This window comes from Lupinus angustifolius, chromosome LG04, assembly GCF_001865875.1.
Source record: "Lupinus angustifolius cultivar Tanjil chromosome LG04, LupAngTanjil_v1.0, whole genome shotgun sequence".
Classification (NCBI taxonomy): Eukaryota; Viridiplantae; Streptophyta; class Magnoliopsida; order Fabales; family Fabaceae; genus Lupinus; species Lupinus angustifolius.
The window spans coordinates 19032818-19060008 of record NC_032012.1 but is presented as its reverse complement, the minus strand read 5'-3'; the positions used below and the strand labels follow the sequence as shown (position 1 = coordinate 19060008).

The 27191-nt window shown below is 35.2% G+C and overlaps 1 protein-coding gene across 3 annotated transcripts; it reads left to right on the top strand.

The window, feature by feature from the left end:
* LOC109346110 (DNA mismatch repair protein MLH1) lies at positions 4518-25921 on the top strand. 3 transcript variants are annotated; one of them, XM_019585487.1, is made up of 16 exons: positions 4518-4808; positions 5059-5231; positions 6263-6335; positions 7373-7507; positions 7639-7846; positions 12922-13070; positions 13847-13945; positions 14367-14436; positions 14532-14667; positions 15638-15732; positions 15822-15930; positions 16068-16233; positions 22061-22222; positions 22765-22936; positions 25078-25238; positions 25727-25921. In XM_019585487.1, exons 1-16 carry the CDS (start codon positions 4572-4574, stop codon positions 25769-25771), a joined length of 2190 nt encoding a protein of 729 aa, XP_019441032.1. In that variant the 5' UTR covers positions 4518-4571; the 3' UTR covers positions 25772-25921. The 3 variants fall into 3 exon arrangements, with proteins under 3 accessions (XP_019441032.1, XP_019441033.1, XP_019441034.1); XM_019585488.1 differs by lacking the exon at positions 22061-22222; XM_019585489.1 differs by lacking the exons at positions 22765-22936; positions 25078-25238; positions 25727-25921 and adding an exon at positions 22353-22757 and having other exon boundaries at positions 22061-22265.

Sequence of the window (27191 nt, the reverse complement as noted above, 5' to 3'; positions counted from 1 at the left end):
ATAGGGTTTGCTAACTTGAGGAATGTGTTTTTCAGATACATGTTAGCATCATGTACCAAATGATTTGGACAAAGATAATATTTTTTATGTTGTTGAAAAATGTTTTAATGATGGGATGTTTTTGTAAATTAACTTTCTCTCATCTCACACCTGTAAACTTCTCCCTGCTCCTCATTTCACTAATTCTCAAAATTTCAGAACTCTAACTTTCTCTCCTCCTCTGAAACAACCTTAACGCCAGCTTCACCCACAACTATTTGTTGTGACTTCCATCTTCACTTTAGTTTTTTACTCTCAATTTTTTTTTGTACTTCTTAGAAGTTAAGGCGACTTCCATCATCATTTGAAAGGGAACAGTTAAAGCTCAAACCATGACTATCATCATCTTATAGATTCACCACCCTAAGGTAGACCATTTTCTTATTTCTATTTTCCTCTGTTCAAAGCTCATGAGAATAAGCTTTTTGCACCTCTATGAACAAATATTGGTGCAAGTGTAAGATGTTTGATAAAATGTTCAAGTGGATAACGTAAAAGTAAATGATTTGATGGATACTGAACAAATCTTATTTTGATTCTATTGATGATAAATTTGTTGCTATATTTTTCTTAGTTTTTTTTCTTTAATGGATATTGGGGGTTTCAACAGAAAAATTGTCAAAATACATATTTATGTCTATACACTACTACTATCAATGAAGTTGGTGTAGCACTTTTGGCTTTGAAACTATTTTCTGCTCTTTTGCTTTCAATAGCTAGTGGGATGTTGCTTATCATGAACAAGATCCAACCCTCACAACTCGTAGAGAAACAACGCAACGCAACGATATTGTTCAAGCAACTTCATACTCAAATCTAAAACACAATTGCTCTCAGAAATGAAACTGAAAAAACGTGAAGGGTGCAATGGAGAAGGTTTTGGCACTTGACAAAGCTTACCCACTTCCCTTGTTGGGTGCTATGCTTGAAAAATATCCTACAAATTTGGAAACTGCAGTTTGGTGGCCTTAAATTCAGTTCCAAAAGAAAGATGAAGGAAAAGTTTGAGCAAGAAAATAGAAGAAAAGAATGGATGAAGTAAAGAACTAGAAATGAAAATGAGAGAAGTGGTTGAAGTGGTGAAGAGAAAAGACATTGAGGACTATGACAGGCTTGGGAACATAGCCGTGAAGGTGAATAAGAGTTTGGAAATAGCATGGCCATTAATGACATGAATAGCAACAGTAGGTTGTGGATTTGTAGGGAATGGGTCTTCATGGGCAGCATTTGTGCCACTCATGGCTTGATCGTTTGGTGCAGCTATTAACACTTTTGAGCATGGAGGTCAAGTTGGTATGGTCTTTCAAATGTATAGAAACTTTGTAGGCTTCTTCAACATGGTCGAGGCCTCTATTTGATAGGAAATTATGAAACAATCAAACAATTATCTCTCTTCATATCAAAGATACGTGTGCCTATTTGTTGGACCAGACTACGATCGGGGAGCCTCCACATGAGACACCTCATATAGATATCATATGCTTGATATGAGCATAGATATAGGTTTTATCTTCAATATAAGGCCATATATCAGGATTCCACCATCGAATGATAAAGAAAACTTGTTCTAATTTGAAGATTATGATACTTTTGACGTATTCTTGTCTCTTCTCTAGCTTGTTTTTTAATGTTGATAGCAACTTCAACCTATACAAAAATATACTAATTATGAAAAGTTAATTGACTAAAAATAATATACTTGAAATAAGGAAATAAAATGAGCTCATACTTGATATGTAGTATCAACCCGACCTATAGTCCAAGAGTTATATCATACTAGTTTATTTGATATGTAGTATCAAAGACAACCACATCTCCAAAAGCTTCATATGCTCAAATTTGTTACTTTCGTCCATGGTGAAATCACATTCAAATACATCATCTATATCGTTTAAGCTTTTGCATAATTTGAGAATGTCTAAAACATCATTTTCATTACCAACACTACTTTGAGATTGCAAACAATATCTTATATCTTTCTCTAAATATGGCAAATGGTATGCATCTATTCCTTTATCCAATTCAAGCACTCTCGTTATAATACTTATTGAGCAACCAACTTTAGATACCAATGGTATACGACTTTGATCATTGCTAGGTATGTCACGATAAGAAGGAAGAAACTGAATTTCTTTATCATCCAATAATGCATGGTTATGAGAATTACTAAAATATGTAACCACCCAACATTCTTCGAAGTTAATTGGTCTTCTAGTAATAAACAACTTTGCACTATAATTACATCTTGAACTTTTCTGTTTCCTTTGTTTTTCTAGTTCAATAACTTTTTGTTGGTTGACAATACCAGCTCGATGACAAATGAATTCTCTTCTATAAATATACTCAATGTTATTTTCATTACGTTTATAAGTGTGACATCTTCTAACTGAAAAACCACATCTATTTGCAAATAAATAGTAAAAATTGTATGCATTTTTATCATAGTTAAATATTTGTCCTTTGTAAGGAGTTGAGTCATTGGTTTTTCAACATGACCCAAATGTTCACTTTGTAGCTCTTGAATATCGTGGCCATTAAACGTTACATCAAAATCTCTAACAAGTTCTATTGGCCAACTAACACTTTCTTGAGATGTCATTATATAATCTATACGAGTACGAAAATGTAGGGTGTAAGAATAAATAACGGTAGAGCTTATAACTAATGTACAATAAACTGTGTAATTCGAGAAAGAGAGAAAATATTCAATAAAGCACCAAACAGTGAGAGGGGAAAAAATCTAACATGAGGAGAAATTGTTACACGGTCTTCCTAGTGGTAATAACTAATGAGATACAAAAGGTGGAGGTTTTTTAAGGGACAAAAGGTGAAGATAACAATAATAAAAAAGTTACAAAAGGTGAAGATAACAATAATAAAAAGTTACAAAAGGTGAAGATAACAATAATAAAAAGTTACGAAAGGTGAAACATGTGCACTAGATTTTCTTCTTCAAGAAGAAGTGTGCACGATTTTAGCAAAATCAAAGAGTAAAGAAACTGCATTCAACAATATTAATTCTTGTCTCAAAGAGCAGTGAGTTCTGAATCAACATATAACAACAACAAAAAACATGATTCTAGACTTAGTTGTCATGGTGCTGCAATACTCATTTGTGCATCAACTAATGAGATATTGAAACAAAACATTCATAATACAAAATTGTAAAACCTCAAACAGTGAGAGAGAAAAAATCAATTACTCCCACAAGACAAATTGAATTTACTAAAAAGCAACAAGGGTATGCACCTTACATATGAGAAACACCTTACATATGAGAAACACCTTCCATATAACAGTTGAATGAAGAATGAAAGTGAAAATCTTGTCACTAAATTACTTGGTGGAAATCCTTTTACTCTTCAAAATTTTGTAACAGTGGCAAGGTCTTAAATATGAGGAATGTGAAATACGTCCAATCCAAATGAGGAATGGGAAAGGGGTTGGGGTGTGAGGTTGATGGCGACGGGATGGCAGTGGAACTTGACGTTTTTTTGGTAGAGCAACAATGTGATCGACTTCAATTGAAGTTTGTGAGTGAGTATCGCGCTCGAATGGTGTTAAGATTGTTTCAAAGGAGAAAAAAAAAGTTAGGGTTATGGCATTATGAGAATCAGCGAAATGATGAGAGGTAAAAGTTTTGGGGTGTGAGGTGAGAGAAAGGTAATTTACAAAAATATTTTTCCATTAAAACATTTTTCAACAAAGCAAATAAGACTGTTTTTGTCCAAATCTTTTAGAATATATATTAACATGTGCCTATATATATATAAACTAATGATTCTAATCAAATTCCAACTATTGATGATGTATTAATACTCTAAAATTAAATGAATTTATATTAAATCAAATGAGAATATATAATTGAAATGATTAGCACGAAATCATTAATAATATGAGTGTAATATCTATACACTAACGGTATAAAGATTTATACATAGTCAGTATATTCTCTACCCTTTATTTAGATTACTTTTTTTTTAAAAGTCAATAATTATTACAAATGAATGGTGGATGATATAATAACAGTGTAAAAAACTCTTATACTATCAGTATATCTACCTTTTCCTATAATAATTTTTAGTCCTCCAAAGTCAATTTGCAAATTGATTGACATAAAACAATGGTAACTGGTAAGTAAAGAAAAACTTGGGAGTTATTACATACAATTGTGATGAACTAGTTTTCTCCAAAAAAAAAAATAATGGGCAAAAAAGAAAAGAGTTAACTGTGATAAATCTGTTGGTGTTATTATTTATGATTAAATATGTATCTAAATAGTCTTTCTCTTAGTAATAAACTGTCATTGTAATGTGCATTTCCTCGAACGGAAGTTGAGAAAATATTATTGATAATACCAAAAAATATGTAACGTTGGATTCGCCTAACCGACCGAGCCTATCTTGCCACGTGTCTAATGTGAAACGTACAAAAGAGTTTTCATTTTCCCTCCAACTCCATTGCTTATGTATGTAAAAACCCCTAAACTAAACCCACTGTGGAGCGATAACGAACCCTTCTCAACAACAGCAATGGACATTGAACAACAAGACCAACCCCATTCCCCAACCGACCCACCCAAAATCAACCGCCTCAGCGACTCCGTCGTCAACCGAATCGCCGCCGGCGAGGTCATCCAGCGCCCCGTCTCCGCCGTCAAGGAGCTAATCGAGAACAGCCTCGACGCCGCTTCCACCTCCATCAACCTCCTCCTCAAGGACGGCGGCCTCAAACTCATTCAAATCTCCGACGACGGCCACGGAATACGAGTCAGTTATTTTTTTCCAAATGCTGTCGTTTTTGCTCAATTTGATTTATTATCTTTACTTTTACCAACACGATTTTGGTCTAGTGGCCCACTGATCCCCATAGATTAAATTGTCAAAGGTTCATTCCTATAAGCGACAATTGTTGGAAGGGACAACTACACATCCCGAAATGGCTTAGTTCTGTACCCATAGGTTGAACCAGAAAAAATCTTTGCCTTTTGATCATTCCTTTTTTCCTCTCCTTTTCAAGTATGAAGACCTTCCTATACTGTGCGAGAGGCATACAACATCGAAATTGTCGTCATTTGAGGACTTAATGAGCATCAAGTCGATGGGGTTTAGGGGAGAAGCTCTCGCCAGCATGACGTATGTGAGTCATGTTACTGTCACTACCATTACCAAAGGCCAATTGCATGGTTACAGGTAATTTGTTGTTACTATTTTCGGTTTTTTTGACTTTGTTTTTCTATTAAGATGGTTATGAATGAGAGAAGTATGAAATGTTTTCACATTATGTGTTTTTATTTGGTTAATTCGTATGAGCTGCGGGAAAGTTACTTTTTAGTGACTAAGAGGTCCCGAGTTTAGATAATGGTAACATTTTCTATGCTTGCGAGACTAAGACTATAGATATACACTCCCAATATTCCATTAGGTGGAAGCCTCCTGCGCTGAACCATCATTTTTTGGGGTTAATTGGTATGAATTTCTCTACTACCTTAATTACTTAAGGTTTAGTTTACTCGGTTGCTCTCTAATCCTTTTGCAGAAATACTAGAAGAGTTTCTAATTGGGTCCAAGGTTTTAAATTGCGTCCATGGTTGCAATTATGTTGCATTTATCAAAATTGCAAAATATTGAGGGAAAATGCGGTTGTGATGTAGTTTTGGAGACTACCAAAACTTTAACATTGCAGCTTCTGTTGTGGTATCAGTTAGATTTAAAACCTTGGTTGGGTCTCGAACCTTGTGAATTTTTTTAAGCGAGTTCATTATACACATCTGGGTTTTGTAAAGTTTATGATTTTCCCAAAATGTACAGGACTGCAGGGATCTATTTGAATTTCCCATGAAGTTCAGGGACCACAAATGCAAGAGTGGATGGATCACTTATGTGAAACCTGACTGAAACTTAATCAAAACCTAATGGAAATGTGTATGAAGGGCTTGATTACAAACTTTAATAAGTTTAGGGATTCAAATTAAAGCTTTTTTAGTATTGGGTCCTATTTGATTTTGCCTAAAGAATCTAGGGACCAATAAAGTAATTTAACCTTTTTATTAACATGGATATGAATGAATTTTTTACCATTCGTGGCTTGTTTGATACTGTTTAATTATGGGATTTAGGTGAAAAGGATTAAAACAGAAATCTCTCCATATGATATATGTAATGCAAATGTTCAACACAGTTAAACATTTCTGATTCTTTAACTTTCTGATTTTATGGTTCAGGGTATCCTATAGAGATGGTGCCATGGAGCATGAACCGAGGGCTTGTGCTGCTGTAAAAGGAACACAGATAATGGTATCATCTAGTCTTTTGGCTGTACTAAGACCTCCTTTGTCATTTTTCTTGAGCATTTGAATGTATTTTATGTAAATACCATTCGCTTTAATATATTATGAATTGATGACAATTAAAATGGTCTAGCCCCATAAGCTTACACTAAGAAATGCAGATGTTTCATTAAACGAATTGGAAATTTAGTTAAGATCCTCAATGTGGAGTTGCGGACTCTTTAAATTTTTGAATGTTTAAGCTGTACTTAAATCAATTTGAAGCCATTCTTTTGCTTACTAGATCTAAAAGTTCAACATACCTTTTTAACCTGGCAGTGGCACTGGTTCTTCAATGTGAAAGATATGCCTGACATACCAAACTAGATGAAATCACGAGTCATGACTAGGATGATTCCTGTTTTGTTATTGTGCATTGGGCCACCAATATATTAATTGTCAAGGTCTTTTGCTGTACTTAGATATATTGTGCGAAACAATGAGGTTTTTGGCTTCTATTTTGTGCTTGGCTAGTTGTCTCTCTAAGGGGGTTACATAGAGTTTGGGTTGCCATTGTCCTTAATTTTGTGCTCTGTTTATTTGTTGTCTTTGTAATTTTCCTTTTCTTTTGTTTTTCGTGGAGGATACCTTACTATCTTCTCTTAGTCTCTTTGTATCTCTATTCTAAGGGTTCGTTTGATTTTTGAAAAAATGAGGAACAATACAGCACAAAAAAAGTTGTACCTGGTTTGATTTTTAAGTTGGTTTTAGAACTGGGCAGAAACCTTGTTGCCATTAGTCATATTTCTTGTCTCACTAAACCAGGGGATACAACTTTATCCAGTACGAAAAGTGCTTGACATCCCTTGGATGAACCCATGATGAATTTATTTTCTTATCTAAAAAAAGAAATGCTAGTACGAGTTGTAGACTTTCAGAACCGAGCTGTACTTCTGCTCTAAATTAGCAAAAAAAAAAAAAAATCGGTCTAATGCATGAGTTCTCACTTAGTGAGGTATGGGGATTAGCAATGGGAATTAATTTGTATTGTGCTTCTGTTAACAGGTTGAGAATTTATTCTATAACATGACTGCAAGGAAGAAGACACTGCAAAGTTCTGCTGACGATTATTCGAAAATTGTAGACTTAGTAAGCAGATTTGCTATTCATCACAATAATGTCAGTTTCTCTTGCAGAAAGGTTGGTCTCTTGAGCAGTAAAAATTCTTTAATATAATCTTAATGCTATATTGTGAGTTCCATATATTAATTTTCATTACTGTTATTTATAAAAAAAAATCACCTAATTGTTGGGACTTCTGTTGCTATCAGCATGGAGCTACCAGAGCAGATGTTCATACAGTTGTCACGTCTTCAACGCTTGACGCCATCAGATCTGTTTATGGGGTCTCGGTTGCTCGTAATCTGATCAAACTTGAAGCTTCGGACAATGATCCATCTTCAGTTTTTGAGATGCATGGTTTCATGTCAAATGCCAATTATGCTGCCAAGAAAATCACTATGGTGCTTTTCATCAATGGTATACATCATCTATTCTTTATGAACATATATTACTGACAGAATGAAGTTATTCAAATCATACTAATATTAATACTACTGCGACTAATTAATAGAAAGATAATAAACAATACTATTACCACTGGCAAATTTTGTTTCTGCTAAATTCATGGCTGAGGGTGACCACTATCTCAATGGTAAGGTTGCTACTCCATGATATGATGTTCAATGGTTCTAGTTGTAAATAACTAACACACTTAAAGGGTTAAGACTGTGATGCTACTACCCAAATCCCACAATAGTTGGAGCCTTGTCTATTGGGCTACCCCCTTTAAAATATTCCTAACTATGGAATCTTTATTGTAGGAGTTTAAACCTATTGTTATAAATATTTTATATTTTTGTTGTTGTAATATGTGGAGATTCTTGTTATCTTTAGAAGATCTGTTTTTTTATTTATAGTATTAATTAGGAGATTTGTACATACTATAGTATTAATCAAGAGATATGTCTTGTCCAGATTATTTATTTCCTTAATTAGGATTAGTCTTAGCCTATAAATTGTAATTACTTACTATTGTTTAAATAACAAGGAATAAGATTATTCTCCGTTCTTCAAGTTGGTATCAGAGCTCCCAATTCTGGGGCTCTGCTTCCACACTTAAAACCCTAGCCGTTCTTATTACGACTCCTATTTTTCTTCATGTTTAGCCATTGTGCCTTGGCCACAATTTCACTTTTCTTGAAACCCCTAATTGTTGCCACGTCCCATTCAGCTACTGCCTTCTTCTCTTTGTTTCAGGTTCAATATGTCTGAACAAGAGAATTCTGCCTCTTAAGAGAAATCTGTCTTTATTCCACCCTTGACCCACAATGATCTTCCAATATTGCAAGGGTCGTATCAATTGGATGGGTGTAACTACCTCCAATGGGCCCAGTTTGTTCATACCACTCTTAGAGGATGCAACATGATTAATCATATTGAAGGAAATGCACCTGCTGAGACTAACCCATAGTATGATATGTGGGTTGATGAAGACTCTCTCGTTATGACCTGTTTTGACACTCTGTGACCTCGGAGATTAGCCGAAATTATGTTTTTCCCTACTACACGGGAGATCTGGAAGATCTTGGCGGACATATATTCTATGAAACATGACCGCTCAACCTATTATGAATTGGAAAATAAGGTTTTCAATTCTAGACAGGAAAACCTCTCTATAATAGAGTATTATGGGACCCTTAATGGTCTTTGGATCGAATTAGATCAGTATTAGAGTTTGAAGATGAAGTGTGATGAAGACTCTACAACACTAACCCGGTTCATTGAGAAATCACGAATCTTCAAATTTCTTTCGGGGTTGAACTCTGAATTTGATCCCATTTGGGTTCAAATTTTGGGTAAGGAGAAACTACTTTCTCTTTCGGAGGTGTTCCACATAGTCCGTAGTGAAGAAAGTCGGAGGACAATGATGATGGAAGACAAACCAGTTAATGGTTGAGCCTTAGCCTCCAGTAAGGGTCGAATAAAAGGATCCACATCTTCAGGACAACCCTTTGAAAAGACCAACCGTGATGATCGATGGTGCACTGATTGTAAGAGATCTGGCCATATTAAAGAAACTTGCTTCAAACTTCATGGAAGGGATAAAGTCTTTGGATATATGGGAGAGTCCAAAGGTATTTTTCGGAGGCGTGTAAATCACACGACTTCTGACTTGGAGAGTATGGGTGAAGGCCCACTTGTACACCAAATAGAAGAAAGTGCCCATGCCCTTAGCAAAGAAGAGCTAGAGCGTCTACGATCACTTATGGACTCATTAAGTAAGCCTTCTGGTACTCGTTCTTTAACTATGACTAGTAAGAATTCTGCCTTCTTATCTCCTAATGCTTTGAGTACTACGGATAGTTAGATTATTGACTCTGGTGCTACAGATCATATGACACCTCACCTTTCATATTTATCATCCTATTCCATTTTATATGATAAACATCATATTATTGTTGCTAATGGATTCCAAACTCCAGTTACTGGCTGTGGTAACATCCACCTCAGCTCCTCTCTTAATCTAATCGTGTGCTTCATGTCCCACAACTTTCTAACAACCTTTTATCCATCCACAAACTCATTAAAGAATTGAACTGTGTAGTGACATTTTCCCATTCACATTGTGTTTTTAGGAGATTGGCACGGGGAAGACGATTTGAATTGCTAAATAACAAGATGAGTTATACTGTCTGTCGCATGAGGAAAACAGGTGCAATAGCCGGAAGAAGGTACTTACTTCCAGTCTCCAGACAAATTCAGAATCTTGGAATTCTTCTCAAATATTGTTGCTACACAAGCGTTTTAGGCGTCCTCCCTTTAATATTCTTAGATATAACCAAAATAAACATTCATAACATATAACCAAAATAAGTCTAAGCCTTTAAGGCTTTAATATAAGTGTATTATAATTGAAGCTCTAACTTTAAGGCCTCAAAACATAAAGATTAAGCCTCTAAAGCTTTAGCAAAACAAATTTAGACTCTCTTCAATAGTCATTACTATCACCAAGAGTTTTATGTTTTAGGGAAGATGTATAAAAATAAAGTGAATTCAGAATGTAGGAGATGAAAAAATGAAAGAGTTATGTTTTAGTGAAGTATAGGAATAGAATGTGTCCAATGTAGGAGAGAAAGAGATGAAAATGATTTGAGTGAGAAAAAATGAAGAATTTTAGTTTTAATGAGGGGGAGAGAATAGAGGAAAATTAAATTAAATGAGAAGAAAGAGAAAGAAATTAAATGAGAGAGAAGTGGAAGGTTTTTTTTTAAATCAGAAAACCCAAAAGACTAACAGTAAAAAAAGTAAGGGTAAAAAAGACTTTTTCCATTAAAAAAATTAGGGTTTCAGTATTTCACTCTTCTTCAACCTCTTGCGCCTTCTAGCCTACGAAACGGAGGTACTGAAGAATGCGACAACAACCATAACAGCCGTGACGGTAAGTCACACTGCTATCCATTGTTTTGTCATGAGGAGGGGCCGGCAACCTCCGCAACACCGCTATCCCACCGCTATCGCTTGCGATAGATAACAAAGGTTTCAGTCACCCTTCATTTAGTACCCTAAAGATCATGTTTCCTAGTTTATTTCAAAAACTTGACATCAGATTGTTTCAGTATATACTTGTAAATTTGCAAAACACAAATGTGCCAACTTTCCCATTAGAAATACAAGAATGCCAGTTCCTTTTGCTTGACCTTCTAATATACCAAATATATCTAGGGCTAGGTGGTTTATCATATTCATTGATAACTATACTTGAGTATGGTGGGTGTTTCTCTTGAAACATAAAAGTGAGGTTAGCCAAGTAATACTTAATAGCCCAAGCATCTTGTAACTGTTACTTTGCATTGAAGTGACCCATTCTAGTCATGGAATATTCATCTCCCAAAACAAATGTGCTGGACCTACTGGCAGAAACGAGAATACTTTGTTGTAAAACCCGTAGAAACACCCATTGAACAGAATCACAAGCTTAGTGAAGCAACATGAGGTGTTGTTGTTAACAGAGAATCATATCAGAAATTGGTGGGTGATTGATCTACTTGTCTCACACAAGACCTGATATAGCCTATGTAGTATGGGTGGTATCTCGATTTATGCGTAAAATCCCAAAGAAACACATCTTCGAGCTGTTTACCGCATCCTATAGTACTCGGAAGGAACTCTTGGAAAAGGAGTTCTGTTTACAAGAAGGAAGGACATGACATTGGAAGCATACATAGATGTTGACAATGCTGAATCTATAGATGATAGAAGGTTTACATCCGGATACTGCACCTTTCTTAAAGGAAACTTGGTGACTTGGAGGAGTAAAAAAAAAATGTTGTTGCAAGATCAAGTGTAGAAGCAGAGTTTAGAGCAATGACCTTATGGATATGTGAACTGCTATGGATGAAGATAATTTTAGAATATCTAAAGATTGAGTGGAACAAACCAATGAGATTATACTGAGACAATAAGTCAACAATAAACATTGTACATAATCCAGTGCAACACAGTAGGACCAAACACATTGAAATAGACAAACACTTCATAAAAGGGAAGTTGGATAATGGGACAATTTTGTACACCCTTTGTATCCTCTAAAAATCAACTTGTAAATGCACTAGCGAAAGGATTAAGTGGTGCTACATTTTAGTCTATTATTGGCAAGTTGAGAATGGAGGGGACAGAATCCTTGAGGATTGGCCATAATAGAATGTCATTTTATATACAGAATAAAATGCTATAAATGAGGAAGGCTAGCTCTTTGATTTTGTATTTATTGTATAGGAATCATTCACCCTTAAACATAGGAATTAACTTTATGTGCAATAGTTTAGTAATTTCCTTTATTAGACTTGTATTCTATTTAAGAGCAATTGCTCTTCTAGTGAAATCATCAGAAACAATTATTCTGACATTAATCCTTTTTTCTTTTTCTTTTTGGAACATATCCCTTTGTAATGAAGCAAAAAAATGTCCAATCAAGTTTGCAACTGGTAGACCGAGTTAAGAAGCAAAATGAAGTAAAACTTTCAAATGGAAAATTTAATTGCTTCATTTTTAGCTTAGAATATAATTGAGTTTAAAACATGTAACCAACTGGAGCATTTAGGAAGTAGCTATGATATGTTGGATGTCACTATTTGTAAGCGTCTATTGGTGATGGCACATGTCCATTACTAAGTACTTATGTATTCTCTGATCAGATAAATAACCCTAATGTGTTCTTATCTTGAAAGCTACTAGGCAATGCATAAATATGAAGTTGCTTTCTGTCTCACATAATCCGTCTTTCTCTCTCTCACTCTCACCTAAGTGTATTACCTTCACACTTGCACGTCTTTCTGGGCTAATATATAGGAACTCTTACTGGATTTAATTGTATTTGTTATTCCGTACTTGTGTACCCTCCCAATTTGTCCTTGAAGAAGGTGAGGTTCACATCATATGCATTATTTGTTCTTTTCATTTTTATTTACTTTAATTTTATCACTAAAGAATGTTTAAATTTCTAACATAAGCTAATTATTTATAGATTCTCATTTATCATTTATTTTCCTCAGATAGATTGGTTGAGTGGTCTGCATTGAAGAGAGCTATTGAGATTGTTTATGCAACAACATTGCCCAAAGCATCTAAACCCTTCGTATATATTTCAATTGTTTTACCACCTGAGAATATTGATGTCAATGTGCATCCGACAAAGAGAGAGGTATAAACCTAATTATAAATATGCATGTGTATATTAATTTTTTCTGTCATATTTAAACGCTAACAAGTTAAAATAAAATTAGAACTGCCGAAGACCCTTGACGTTTGATGGTGTTGATTTGATGCTTATTTTACAGAACATGAGGTTGTGTATTGTTGCTATCAAGATGGTTAATAACTTATGGTTATGAAACAAGTAGGAGGGACATGAGGCCATATTAAACTGGCATTGGAATCCCATATTTTCTGATGTGGGACTCCAGTCCCATACCTTGCAATTGGATCCAAACAGAACGAAATGGGATAATTCTAGATATTCTAACAGCCTGGTTTACCTTGTGATCTAGGTTTTTAATTTTTTTGGGCTGGTTTCAGTCCTTAAGTTTTGGCTAAGGGTAGATGTGGGAAACAGCAATGCAGTGGTGTCTGCTTTGCGAATATCATATCTCATGCCGGAACTTCTTCTCTTTGATAAATTTATTGTTTTCATTTTGAAACATGCCTGTATTTCTATGTTACTAATTACTAATGTAGGACATGGAAGTGTTGAGATATAATAGGTTAGCAATAAGGTTTGCTTGGGTGGGCTGAAGGTTGAAAATTGGTGGGTTCAAGTTTGTTAGGGTCAGATTGGTGGTTAGCAAGGTGTTGTAAGCAGTACAAATGAAACTTGTAATGATGGTTTTTGACTATAAATTGAAGGAGATATGACTATTAAGTTTTTTTAACAGTGTTTTCTTCATTGTTGTTGAAAGTAGTGTTTTTGTTTGCATATAGGTGAGCGTTTTAAATCAGGAAGCTATCATTGAACAGATACAGTCAGTGGTTGAATCAAGATTGAGGAGTTCTGATGAGGCAAGGACATTTCAAGAACAGGCATGTCCAGGAAATATTCTTTACTCAATGCTTAATGTTTTTTACTCTGGTTAGAAATATCTGCCAATTTTAAGTATTATAATTTTGCTATGTCAACTGAATTCATAGATAAGGAAAGAATTTGTTTTATGGTTGTTGCCTTTTGGTGGGAAAGGAATGTCTGAATCCAGGGGGAAGTCTTCATCATTTTTTTATAACATTTGGGATGTTTTTTTATTTATTCATTTATTTTTTATTTTTTTGATTGCTTGTTTGCGCCGAGGCTCATCTATTTAAACCTATTTTTAGTTTTTAATTATGAACTGATTCTTGTAAATCATGAATCAATGAATGTAGATTTTGTCTTGGTTCATGTTTTATTCAATTACAGTCCCATAACACCTACATTTTCTTTGCATATTTTGTCTTATGTTTGTGGCAGACAGGGAGGCAATCTTCATTGTCCCAAAATAATACAAGCAAGGAGGTGAACCTTAGCCCTACGACACCGGGTATGAAAAATTGTCTTTTGGATTGCTTACTTGTTTGTTTTGAGTTTATCTTCTTATTGTGTTTATTTATCTTCCATTATCTTATATTTTCATAGGATCTCGATCACAGAAAGTGCCAGTACATAAGTTGGTTAGAACAGATTCATTAGATCCTGCTGGAAGATTACATGCCTATGTACAAACGAAGCTTGATGGGCATATTGAAAAGACTGCTAGTTTGAATGCAGTAAGGTGATTCCTACTGCAATTTTTGTATCTAGCATGCTCATACCATTCTTTAAATAGATTATTGTCAGCTGTAATTTCTTAGTCCTTTCAATGTGTTGTATTTTCTCTGAATCTTTTCATCTTTAGTTATTTCTGTGCTGCTTCTATGTTTTGCTGTAGTTATTTTAAACATTTTAAATGTTCTTTAAGCACATCAGTATTTCTTTATAATGGTCCACATGTGTATTATCATACTGAAGTGTTAGAACCATGAGGTATCTATACTTGTCGTAGTATTAGGAGATTCTCTTTATTATTAGAAAATATGCTTATATTATTATTTTAGTTTCACAATATATATCAGGATATTTTATGTCAATTAAGAGATTTTGTACAGGTTTACTTATTTCCTTAATTAGGTCATTCTTTGCCTGAAAATTGTAGTCACAGGTTGTAGTTTTAATTCAAGCAATAAGATTATTATTCTTCTTTATAACTTGATACATGCAAACCTTCTTGGAAAATGAGGTAGAATAAATAAGAACAGTTACATCATGAAATTGAATCTGGTCTGTTTGTTTGAGTTGAACTTGAAGTTTAACTATTGAACTTATGCTTGAATATGATGCTAAAGACTTTTTTATTTTGAGTTTGTGTACACCTCGCAGATTTTGTTTTCTTCCATTTTTTCTTTTGGTAAGCTTCTATTTTTCCTTCTCTCTTGACATTTTCCTATGTTCTATGGAATGCTTGGCCTCACTTGACAAAATAATCCCTTTAGATAATAGGAATAGGGTGCATGAATGAGCTATGAAATTTTGAATTATCTCTTCCTCTCCCGCCTCTTATATCCTTCTACATGTAGATTGTTAGTTCTAATTGGTTTGTATGATATATTTGGCTGATAGAAATTTATCTTTTGACGTTTAAAATAATTGAAAGTATTTGCATTGATCAATTCTATAAATAAAAAAATTGTGTTTTCCTTTAACAGGTCCTCAGTTCGACAAAGAAGGAACCCAAAAGGTTCTTTAGATCTGACTAGTGTTCAAGAGCTTCTTGATGAGATCAATAACAAATGTGACCCAGGTATGTTTCTAGAGTGCTCATAACTTTATTGTGTTACTTAAACTGATTTGGAAATTGATTCATGCTTCATGCTAACATCTACCTTGTAGGCATGATGGACATTGTAAGGCACTGCACGTACATTGGAATGGCAGATGATGTTTTTGCTGTCATTCAACATAATACTCATCTTTATCTTGTGAATGTTGTAAACCTGAGGTAGCTATTTGTTTCTGTTAGTTTTTGTCAAGTCTTTAACATGAAAGTTTTATAAGAATTCATAAACAACCCAATGCATTGTTAGAGATATAAAACTGTGCTGGATCTCTACCTAACAGTCTTTAATTCATTTGCAGCAAAGAGCTTATATATCAGCAAGTTCTGAGCCGTTTTGCCCGTCTCAATGCCATAAGTATAAGTGATCCCCTCCCCTTGAAAGACTTGATTATATTAGCATTGAAGGACGAAGATTTAGATTCAGAATGTAATGATGAGGATCACCTCCAAGAGAAGATTGCTGAAGTAATGTCCCACTCGTTTTAAATTACTGCTACTTTTGTGAATGCCATGCATATCCTATAAAGTTTAAACTTATAATATAGACATATAGTAGCTTCTGTGTGCACTGTAGTTAAGAGGGACATCAATCTTCTTGGACATTGATGAAATTATAGAGTTTAGGTGTAGAAGGATAAAAATGAAGTCTTTCAAGGGGAGGCTAGTGTTATTCTTCTAATTATTCATGATTATTAATTATTCATAATTATGCATTTATATATGATTATGCATTTATATATGATTATATATTTATATATAATTATATATGATGTCATATGGTTCAACCAAACAGTTTAACTGGTTAAAACTACTATGATACCTATTATGGTTTGATGTTTAACTTGGGTTTCATAAACATCATGTAAATATTCACTATAGGACAATTTAAGATATTGTTAGATACTTTCATATAGTCTAACAGACACCGTAAGAAAACAGAAAGAGAAGACGAGAGAGAGGAGAGAAAACGAAAGCCTTTTTGGAGAATTTTATTATCTTCAATCTGATTAAAAAGAGAAGCAAAGAGCAATACAAGTTAAAGGCCAAACAGATTTGGCAAACACTCAATCAGTTATAACAAACTAATTGATTGACTAAAGTAGCTATATTCTAATATACCCCCTGAATTGGAGGGAGCTAAATGAGGGCTGCCAGAACTAATTAAGTAGATGAATTGAGTTCAAGCACTTGAAGTTGATTTCTCAGAGTCACAAATTGATTGTTAGAGAGAGCTTTTGTGAGAATATATGCCGTTTGAAATTCAGAAGGAACATGTTTCACTGTAAGAGTTTTGTTCTGAACTTTGTCTCTGACAAAATAAAGATCCAGTTCTATATGTTTAGTCCTATTGTGTAAGACTGGATTATGTGACATAGCAATTGTGCTTAAATTGTCACAAAAAATTGTTGGAGTTTGATAAGTGCAATGAAGCTCCTTGAGAAGAGATTCTAGCCACATTAATTCCTGAGAAGCTAAGGCCAAACTTCTGTACTTTGCCTCTGTGCTAGATCTGGATATCGTTTGTTGCTTCTTTGACCACCATGTGACTAAATTTGGTCCAAGATAAAGACAAGCACCATAAGTGGATTTTCTGTCATCTATAACCAAAGCCCAATCAGCATCACAGTAGGCAATGAGGGGAAGATCAGAATGAGTATTAGCAGAGGTGATAGTTAGACCTAAGTGTTTGGTTCCTTGAAGGTACCTAAGAATTCTCTTAACAGCAGTCCAATGAGAGTTTAGAGGTTTAGCTAGGAACTGACAAACCTTGTTTATAGAGTAAGTAATGTCAGGTCTAGTAACAGTGGCATATTGCAAAGCTCCAACAATTGACCTATAGAAGGTAGGATCCTCAAACTCATCTGAACCATGCTTTGTGAGTTTGCAATTTGTAGCCATGGGAGTTATGCTGGCTTTGGAAGTGGACAAATTTGCCTTGTTAAGAAGGTCTCTAACATACTTGGACTGAGGTAAGAAAAGGGATCCATTTTTCTGATGTTTAACTTCAATACCCAGGAAATAGTCCAAGGGCCTTAGCTGTTTTAGAGCAAAAGTACAGCTAAGATCCTTAATTACTTGTTTGACAAGAAAAGGAGAAGATCCAGTCACTATAATGTCATCCACATAGACTAAGATATAGAGCTGATGAGTGTCAGATATATGAATGAACAAAGAGTTATCACACTTGCTGATTTTAAACCCAAGTTTGAAAAGAGAACCCTTTAATCTTTCAAACCATTGTCTTAGAGCTTGTTTTAAACCATAAATAACTTTATGCAACTTGCAGACTAAAGCTTTATCCCCCTGTTGAAAACCAACAGGTTGAGTCATATATACTTCTTCGTTTAGGATTCCATTAAGGAATGCATTGTTAATGTCTAGTTGTTCAATCATCCACTGATGAGAGACGACTAGAGTTAGTAAGACTCTTATGGTAACTGGTTTTACCACAGGAGAAAATGTTTCAATGTAATCAACTCCATGTCTTTGATGAAAGCCTTTGGCAACAAGTCTGGCTTTGTACTTGTTGATGGTGCCATCTGGATTCTCTTTGATTCTGAACACCCATTTACAACCAATGGTTTGTTTATGAGAAGGAAGAGGCACCAGAGACCAGGTTCCTAGGGCCATTAGAGCATCATACTCGACTTGCATGGTTTGCTGCCAAACTGGTTCAGCAAGGGCAGCCTTAGCACTGATAGGTTCACAACTGGTTAAGTGAACTCTGGGAACAGTGGCTTGAAAAATGCCAGATTTAGACCTGGTTTGCATTGGATGAGAAGAAGTGACCATAGGGAGGGAAGTAGAATCCCTGGATGGAGTGATGGAAGGAGAGTACTCAGAACCCGAGGGCATAGGGACAGGAGGTGAAGGAATAGAAACATCAGGAGAAGCATATGACTCACTGTCAAAAACAAGGGAAGTAGGGGATGACATGAGGGGAGGAACAGAACCTGAAGGATGAACAATAGGAGAAGAAGGACTAGGAATAGATGGTTCAGGACAAGGAACTATGCAAGGAGTAGGATGAAAGGATGTAAGCATTGAAGAATCAGTGAGAGGAATGACACTCTGCTTGGGTGGCTCACTTCTATAGGGAAAAACATGTTCATTGAAGAGAACATCTTTTGAAATAAAGATTTTGCCATCTTGAGAAAGACATTTGTATCCTTTATGATTTAGTGAGTACCCAAGAAAGGTGCACTCTGAATTTCGAGGACTAAGTTTATGTTTGTTGAAAGGCCTAAGCAAAGGATAACAAGCGCAACTAAAGACTTTTAGAAAGCTATAATCAGGAAGATGACCAAATAAAATCTGATGAGGAGATTTGTGTTTGAGAGTATAAGAGGGAAGTCTGTTGATGAGAAAAACAGATGTAACAAAGGCATGATCCCAAAATGACATAGGTAGGTGAGCATGACTTAGTAAAGTAAGGCCAGTGTCAACTATATGCCTATGTTTGCGTTCCACTGTACCTTGATGATGATGTGTCTGAGGACAGGATAGTCTATGCACAATTCCTAGGGTTTTTAAGAAGGTACTAAACGGACGAAATTCCCCTCCAAAATCACTCTGAACAGCTTTGATAGAGTGATTAAACTGACTATGTATATACTTGAGAAAATATTCAAACACAGTTAGTGTTTCAGATTTCGGCTTTAAAAGGAAAATCCATGTGTGTTTGCTAAAAGCATCCACAATGGACAGATAATAGCGGAATCCTGAACCTGAGTAAACAGGTGCAGGGCCCCATAGATCCACATAAACTAAAGCAAAAGGAGAATTATAAACAGTAGTGGAACTAAGAGCATGAAGTTTGTGAGCCTTACCCATATAGCAGGAAGAACAGAAATCAATTAAAGTTTTATTGACATGAAGAATCTTACATTGAGTCAAAACACTTTTTACAATTGCTTCATGAGGATGACCTAATCAAGAATGCCACAAAGAAAAAGTAGAAATTGTACTGGTTGAATTACATTGACCTAGAACAGATTTATTACAATTACAGATGGTAGAATTAGGCAAACCATCGTGCACAACAGCGTGAGTAAAGGTAGAAGGAGGACAGTGAGACTCAGAGCTTGGAGCAAGACCATGAAAGGCATAGAGTCCTTCCTTGGTGAAAGAACCATGAAGCAAAATTTCGTTAGTAACCTGAGATTTCACAAAACAAGCATTAGAGTGAAATTCAAAGTAGCAAGAATTTTCTCTAGCAAATTGTGAAACGCTTAAAAGATTCTTTGTGATAGAAGGAACTAAAAGGAGATTATGAAGAGAAAGAGTAATTTCAGAATTGAGATTAGAGGTGAAGGAGGAGTTCCCAACAGATTTAATTGGAATTCCAGTGCCATTACCCATGTAAATTTGATCATGACCAAATGACTCAATCGATTCATGCACCAAGGAAGCATCAATAGTTAGATGATTTGTAGCTCTAGAGTCTGGATACCAGGTGACACATCTTGAGTCACGGGGAGGAGGAGCTTCACGATGTGTAGCTTGAGCAGTCATGGCAAACTGTTGAGGAGGGAATTGATGTCCAGAGTGTGGACCAGGCCCAAGGAGAGAATTCCCAATTTGATGAGAAGAAAATTGTCCAGATTGACCAGTATTAAAATCCATGGGGTAGTCTGGATAAAAATGGGTCGGATAATAACGAGGAGGCCCAAGATTGGAGTTAATGGAGTTGTAGTGGGAATATGGAGGTTGGCGTGGCATGTAGTTAGGTGGAATGGATTGCACGTGTTGGCCAGCGTACGTTAGAGACCCCCCATAGTTCAGAGGCGCATAATAGCAAGCGCTAACGTCATGACCACTCCTATTGCAATAAACACAGAAGAGAGAAAAAGAACGTCCAGAAATTCTTCCACCACGATGACGACCATTAAAATTCCCATGACGACCACGATTTACACCTCTATTATATCCAAAATTACCAAATCCAGCAAATGAAGAAGGAGATTGAAACTCAGATCTAGGAGAATAATACGACGAATGAGCCATTGAATTAGGACGAACTTGAGACGATACTTGTTTGGATGAAATCGGTGAAGATTCTGAAGCGAGATTCACCGACAAAGCATCAGACAGAGCCTTGTGCTTATTCTTCTCAAGTCTAGACTCATAGGTCAGGAGGAAGGATTCAAGGTTGTGAATCGATGGAGGATCAATTTGACTCTCAATGGAGGTGATAATGGGCTGATATTCTTCATTGAGGCCATCCAGAACATAGTCAATGTGTTCAGAACTAGAGATAGGTGTTCCAATGAAGATCAACACATCAACTAATCCTTTGATCTTAGTGAAGTACTCAGAAATAGAAGACGAACCTTGCGAGATAGAGCGAAGTTGTGAACGCAGTTGTCTACTTCGAGCTTTGGTTTGAGAATTACAATAGGAGTCAAGTTCCTCCCATAACTGCCACAAATGTGTGCAACCTACCACACGAGGTTGCAAATTTTCAGAAAGAGAATTCAGAATCCATGAAAAAATGGTTTGATCCACTTCTTCCCAACAAAGATCGGCAGGATTCACTTTGTTGATGAGACGATCATCGTCATTTAGAAAACAGTGTGGAATTTTGGTTCCTAACACAAATCGATTTGCGCAATTTGATGTTAGGGTTGCAAGCATGAAATGCCTCCAAACCAAATAGTTTTTCTCAGTTAGCTTCATCGAAGGAATTGGAAGAGTAAGGGGAGAAGAAACTACTTGAATCGGCAACGCAGCGGAAGGAGAGAACGGAGGAGAAGGAGAGGTCCCAGTGGTGGTGGTGGTGGCAGCCATGGCGTGATACCATGTAAGAAAACATAAAGAGAAGACGAGAGAGAGGAGAGAAATCGAAAGCCTTTTTGGAGAATTTTATTATCTTCAATCTGATTAAAAAGAGAAGCAAAGAGCTACTTATATAGTTGCCGAAATACAAGCTAAAGGCCAAACAGATTTGGCAAACACTCAATCAGTTATAACAAACTAACTGATTGACTAAAGTAGCTATATTTTAATAGACACCACCACAAAACAACACATCTCAAATCTCATGTCATCACATAAGCTGCTTTTGAGTTTTGACCACCCTTTCTCTGTGCAAAATGTCTTTTGTGGCTATCTTCATAGGAGTCCAATTGCTTTATTTGATTTTGGATTTGAGTAGTGGACTAATAAAATTCAGTTACTTAGGCCAATGTGGGAATAATTTAATTTCTTTTACAAGCATATTTTCATTTGTTGGTTTCCTTAGGAATCTGCTTTCTTAATACTAATAGCCATTTCTTTTTCTACTCTCCAGATGAACTCAGAACTGCTGAAACAAAAGAGTGAAATTATGGATGAGTTTTTTAGCATTTATATTGACAAACATGGAAATGTTGCTACCCTTCCTGTGATACTCGACCAGTATACTCCTGACATGGATCGCATCCCTGAGTTTGTGCTTTGTTTAGGCAATGATGTTAGTTATGAACTCATGATTTTTTTTCTTCCTCTCTTCACCTGTTGGTGAAAAGTTCTCTTTAATTTCTTAAGCTATATATAATATCATCAGCAATATCATCAGCTAATTACTGTATGCATAAATTCAGCTTATGCAATAAAACCATTGATATGTTCATTACATTTGTGTTCTTTTTTTGTTTATATTGATTACACTTTTTGCAAGAAATCACCATCTTGTTTATTTTATTGTTCCATTGAGTTCATTTTCAACTCAATATTGAAGTGCAAACTTTGAGGGTAATCCTTGGTGCAATGGTAAGGTTGTTGTCTTGTGAACTAGAAGTCATGAGTTCAAATCCTAGAATCAACTTTTTTCATTACGAGATGGTAAGACTTTGTACATTTACCCTACTTAGGCTCCACTAGATTGGAGCCTCGTGCATTGGACTGTCCTTTACCGAAGTGCATGCTAATTAATAATCATGAAGACGTCATGATGTTTGTTTATTATTTGTCTGCCTCAACATGGTGAAACTGTGATATTCATTTTTATGATAGGTTGATTGGGAAGATGAAAAGAATTGCATTCAAGGAGTTTCAGTTGCTCTGGGGAATTTCTATGCTATGCATCCACCAATGTTGCCAAATCCATCTGGTGAGGGCTTGCTTTTCTACAAGAAGAGGAAAGTGCTAGACAATTGTACCAAGGAAAATGCATGTGATAGTACTGGTATGGACTTGATGCTTGTTAATTTCTGGATCACAGACGTCCTCACATGTACATATACATGCATACTTATTGTTGAAATAATGTGCACTTATAACGTAACGAAAAATATAAATATTCCTAACTGGGTTTTGTGAAGAACTGCTGTTTTGAAATTATAGTTGTTAGGATTTTGGAAGTGGTCTTGCATAGCTGTTGAATTCTAACAAGCAAACAAATATTTTATAACGTATCATACTATGTTTCTATTCTAGACCTTACAATTATATCTGCTTCTTGTATTGCATAAAACCAAGTTTTCTCTAATAAAGACACCATGCCTACTAGTTGAGTTACACGTAGGAGTAGATGCAGTCCATGGGAAAAAGGCCTGATTTTGTCCAAGTCCATGATGTTATACAGCACACCTTTCTGTTAGTAGCAGGCTGCTAATTAGGAAAGTTTATCTCATAAAACAGGATGGCCCAAGGAGCTAACTGGGCAAGCAATTTTAAGCCTGATTGGTTAAGTAGCTGGACCAACTCTTACTATTTCACATAGCAACTCTCCAGAGGCTTAAGTTGTTAGGTTAAGGCACATGAGTGATTTTTACATATCTGTACAACAATAAGGTTACTTGCCTTGTGAGCTAGAGATCATGGGTTCAAATCATTTCTTTGGTTGCTAGAGTAAGGTTGTGCACATCTACCCTCCCTAGACCCCTCTAGGTAGGAGTCTCGTGCATTGGGCCGTTGCGATGACATGTCCTTTCATGCAAGAGCCCATTGGGCTTGAAGCATGATAGGTGCATAGGCCGCCTACTTTGTGCTTAAATTAAAAATCTAATAATGAGAATAAAGGCGGCAAAGATCAAACTCTAGGCCACTAGTGTTATTTTGAGGAGTGGAAGTATTAGAAGGTGATGCAGAAGACTTGATGTGCAAAAGGGAATGAGAATTCATTGAAGATGGGATCCTTAGAAATGTAAAGCTTATCATCATTAGACAAACATTTATACCCTTTGAGAGTGGGGGAATAGCCTAGAAGTTGCACTCAGAAGATTTGAAATCAAGTTTGTGTATGTTGTATGGTCTTAGGAATGGAAAACATGCCCAACCAGAGACACTTTTAGACTGGTATATTCAGCAGTAGTGCCAAAAAGTAAGTAATGGGAGGAGTGATTTTGAAGTGAGGGAGAAGGTAGCCTATTAATAAGGAAAACAGTAAATAGTAAAAGCATGTTCCCAATATTGCATTGGAAGGCAAGCATGAGCAAGTAGAGGTAGGCTAGGGACTTTAAGAATGTTTCCTTTCAACAATGCCTTGGTGATGATGTATATTGGGGCATGATAGTTTATGAACAATGCCTAGGGACTTTATGAATGAGATAAAGGGTCTAAACTATCCACCAAAATCACTCTGAGCAGCTTTAACAGTCTTGGTAAACTCTGTTTGAATCATTTTTAAAAAGTATTGAAATACATGTAATGTTTCATACTTTTGTTTAAGTAGAAAAAAGAGAACTTGAAACTTTTATTATTTCTTGTTTACAAGTGATGTTGAGTAATGCTGGCTAATTTGTTACAAAACTGTCCATTTGTTTTTAGATCTTAGGATGCAGAATGTGAGAATAACCATTGCTTAGCTACTGCTGCCCTTCCCCACATTTTCCCCATATGAACTCGAGCTACGATCCCTTAACTGCTGAGCTAAAATCTGTGCAATCTTTTTTGCATAACATGGACTATTTCATTATTCCCTCATTCTATATCCAAAGTGTAGCTTTTGTGTATATTAAACCTTCAAGGAACATATACTTTGGGCTGATCGTTTTCTACGAGAACCTGCCATACCTTCTGCTTTCAGTTCAACTATACTATGCCTTCCGCATGTTGTTTTTGCTTTGTTGACCATGCCAGAGGGTTATAGCCATTAAACTTGATGGTTCTTAATTGGGGGAAATTATTTGGAAACTGCTAGTAAGGAACAATGTCATCATGAAGGTGCCAATGAAATAGAGGTGGCTTTCATTTTAGAGTTTAATATAAAGATTTTCACTCGGTCAATACACTATCTAACATTAATGTATATTACTTATGTTTAAGATCCAATGATAATTAATATATGATTGGTGAATTATGTGTTGACAGTGGTTTTGTATTCAGGGAGCAATATAGACAATGATAAAGTTGATCACGAACTGCTTTCTGAAGCAACGACTGAATGGGCACAGCGCGAGTGGACAATACAACATGTGCTTTTTCCTTCCATGAGACTCTTTTTCAAACCACCTGTTTCTATGGCTACTAATGGAACCTTTGTTAAGGTAAATACACATTCCTCTTTCATCCAGTCCAATTTGTCATTTTTGCGTATATCTTTCCTAAAGTTTCACTATGACTCTATGAGATATATTATACTTATATGGGGTGAGATAGTGTATTAGTCACACTCACAAATGCACTTTATTGCTTAGTCATAACTCTTTCATTCACACTCACTTATATATGTTTCTGATTTAAATTTAAACTATTATTATTTTTTGGGGTACCCTTTGGAGTTTTCATTCCATGCCATTTGCTTGATTATATATGCTGTTAGAGTAGGAAATATATCTGGAAATTTAAATTGTTATTATGCAATACTAATGTAGCTTCATTTTGTTCCATTCAAGTTGTTTTAAGCTGTACGCTGCTTATGTTTAGTTTATCTTTCTCTTAAAATTTCATATCCCTTGCATGAATACTTAATGAATAATGATTGTATTATTTTTTATATCTCTTATTTTATTTTCTCTTTTTTAATTGGTTACAGGTAACTTCATTGGAGAGACTTTATAAGACTTTTGAAAGATGTTAGGCAACCATATAGATTTTGAGACTAATGACTTTAGTTAATACTCATGCTACTTAAATGTATATACTAGGTAGTGGTTACATTTGGGAAAATTAAGTTGTCGCATTTTGAAGTTTCTCATTGATGTCTTAATTGTCGAGTACTCAATTCCTTACTTTTATATATTTGAAAATTATTATTGTACTAATCTTTTATTAATATGCGAACTCTATTTAGACCCCTAAAATATTTACTTCAACAAGTTAAGTTATATTAAAATAATATTATATCATCATGCCTATAAGAAAGTGATATATGTTACTTGTAAACTTATCATTAATAAATAGTATCACTTTATAACACTTCATTTTCTTGTGTATAGACAGATTTGTAGGAGAATTTAGTAAGAGAATTATTTTTCTTAATCATTCATCTCTCTATTTTGCAAAGTTTTTGATAAAAATAGGAGAAATGAAAAGGTTAGATATAATGGGCTTTTTTTGGAAGCTTGAGTAAAAAGTAACTAAAACCTAGTATAAAATTATTGGATGGATTTGGACCCTAAAATATTAGATACCATAATGTTAGTTAGTGAGGTGTAAAATTAACTTATAATGTAGTTTAACTTTCTAAAAAAAAATTCATTGAAAGAAGAACAAAAGTGAAAATTGAGAAGCATTTAAACTTATCACAAAAAATGCTTCTAAAAAGTATATTTGAAAAATCACTTATTTGAGAACCCTAAACTAATGGTCCCTATTCCATAGGTTCAACTTATTTTTATCTTTGGGTTCAGGACTTATCCAATATTTTTAGCTTGACCTTAGTCTGGGAGTATTTCTAACCAATTTTAAATGCTACACAGAAAGTGCAACTCGTTCACAACAAATCAAGTCATAACTCACAAGAGATGTTGATTTGCATTTAACAAGTGCACAAAATGTAACTTTTATGTGTATATATTATTCCAATCAATTAGAAGTGACTTCAATCGTGTCATTCTAACAAAATATAAAAACCAAATAGACTATTTGTGATGCCTGAAATAAAATATTTATGTAAAATCCAAACTTAAATAATATATAGTGTATATACAAAATGTTTTGAACATAACAATTACGACATAAAACTCATTTTATTAAACTGATGTCTGTGTTCAAAGAGGAAACATCTTCCACACAAGATGTCTAGTTGGCGGTAAGGTTTGTTGTTCGATAATTGATAGTGGAAGTTGCACCAATGTGGCTAGTACAAGGCTAGTGTCAAAACTAAACCTTGAAACTAAGACACATCCTACTCCATACCGATTGCAATGGTTGAGTGAGGAAGGAGAAATGCTTGTTGATAAGCAAGTTGAAGTTCCATTTACTATTGGGAACTATGAGGATTCGGTTCTATGTGATGTGGTAGATATGGAGGCTAGTCATTTGTTACTTGGTCGACC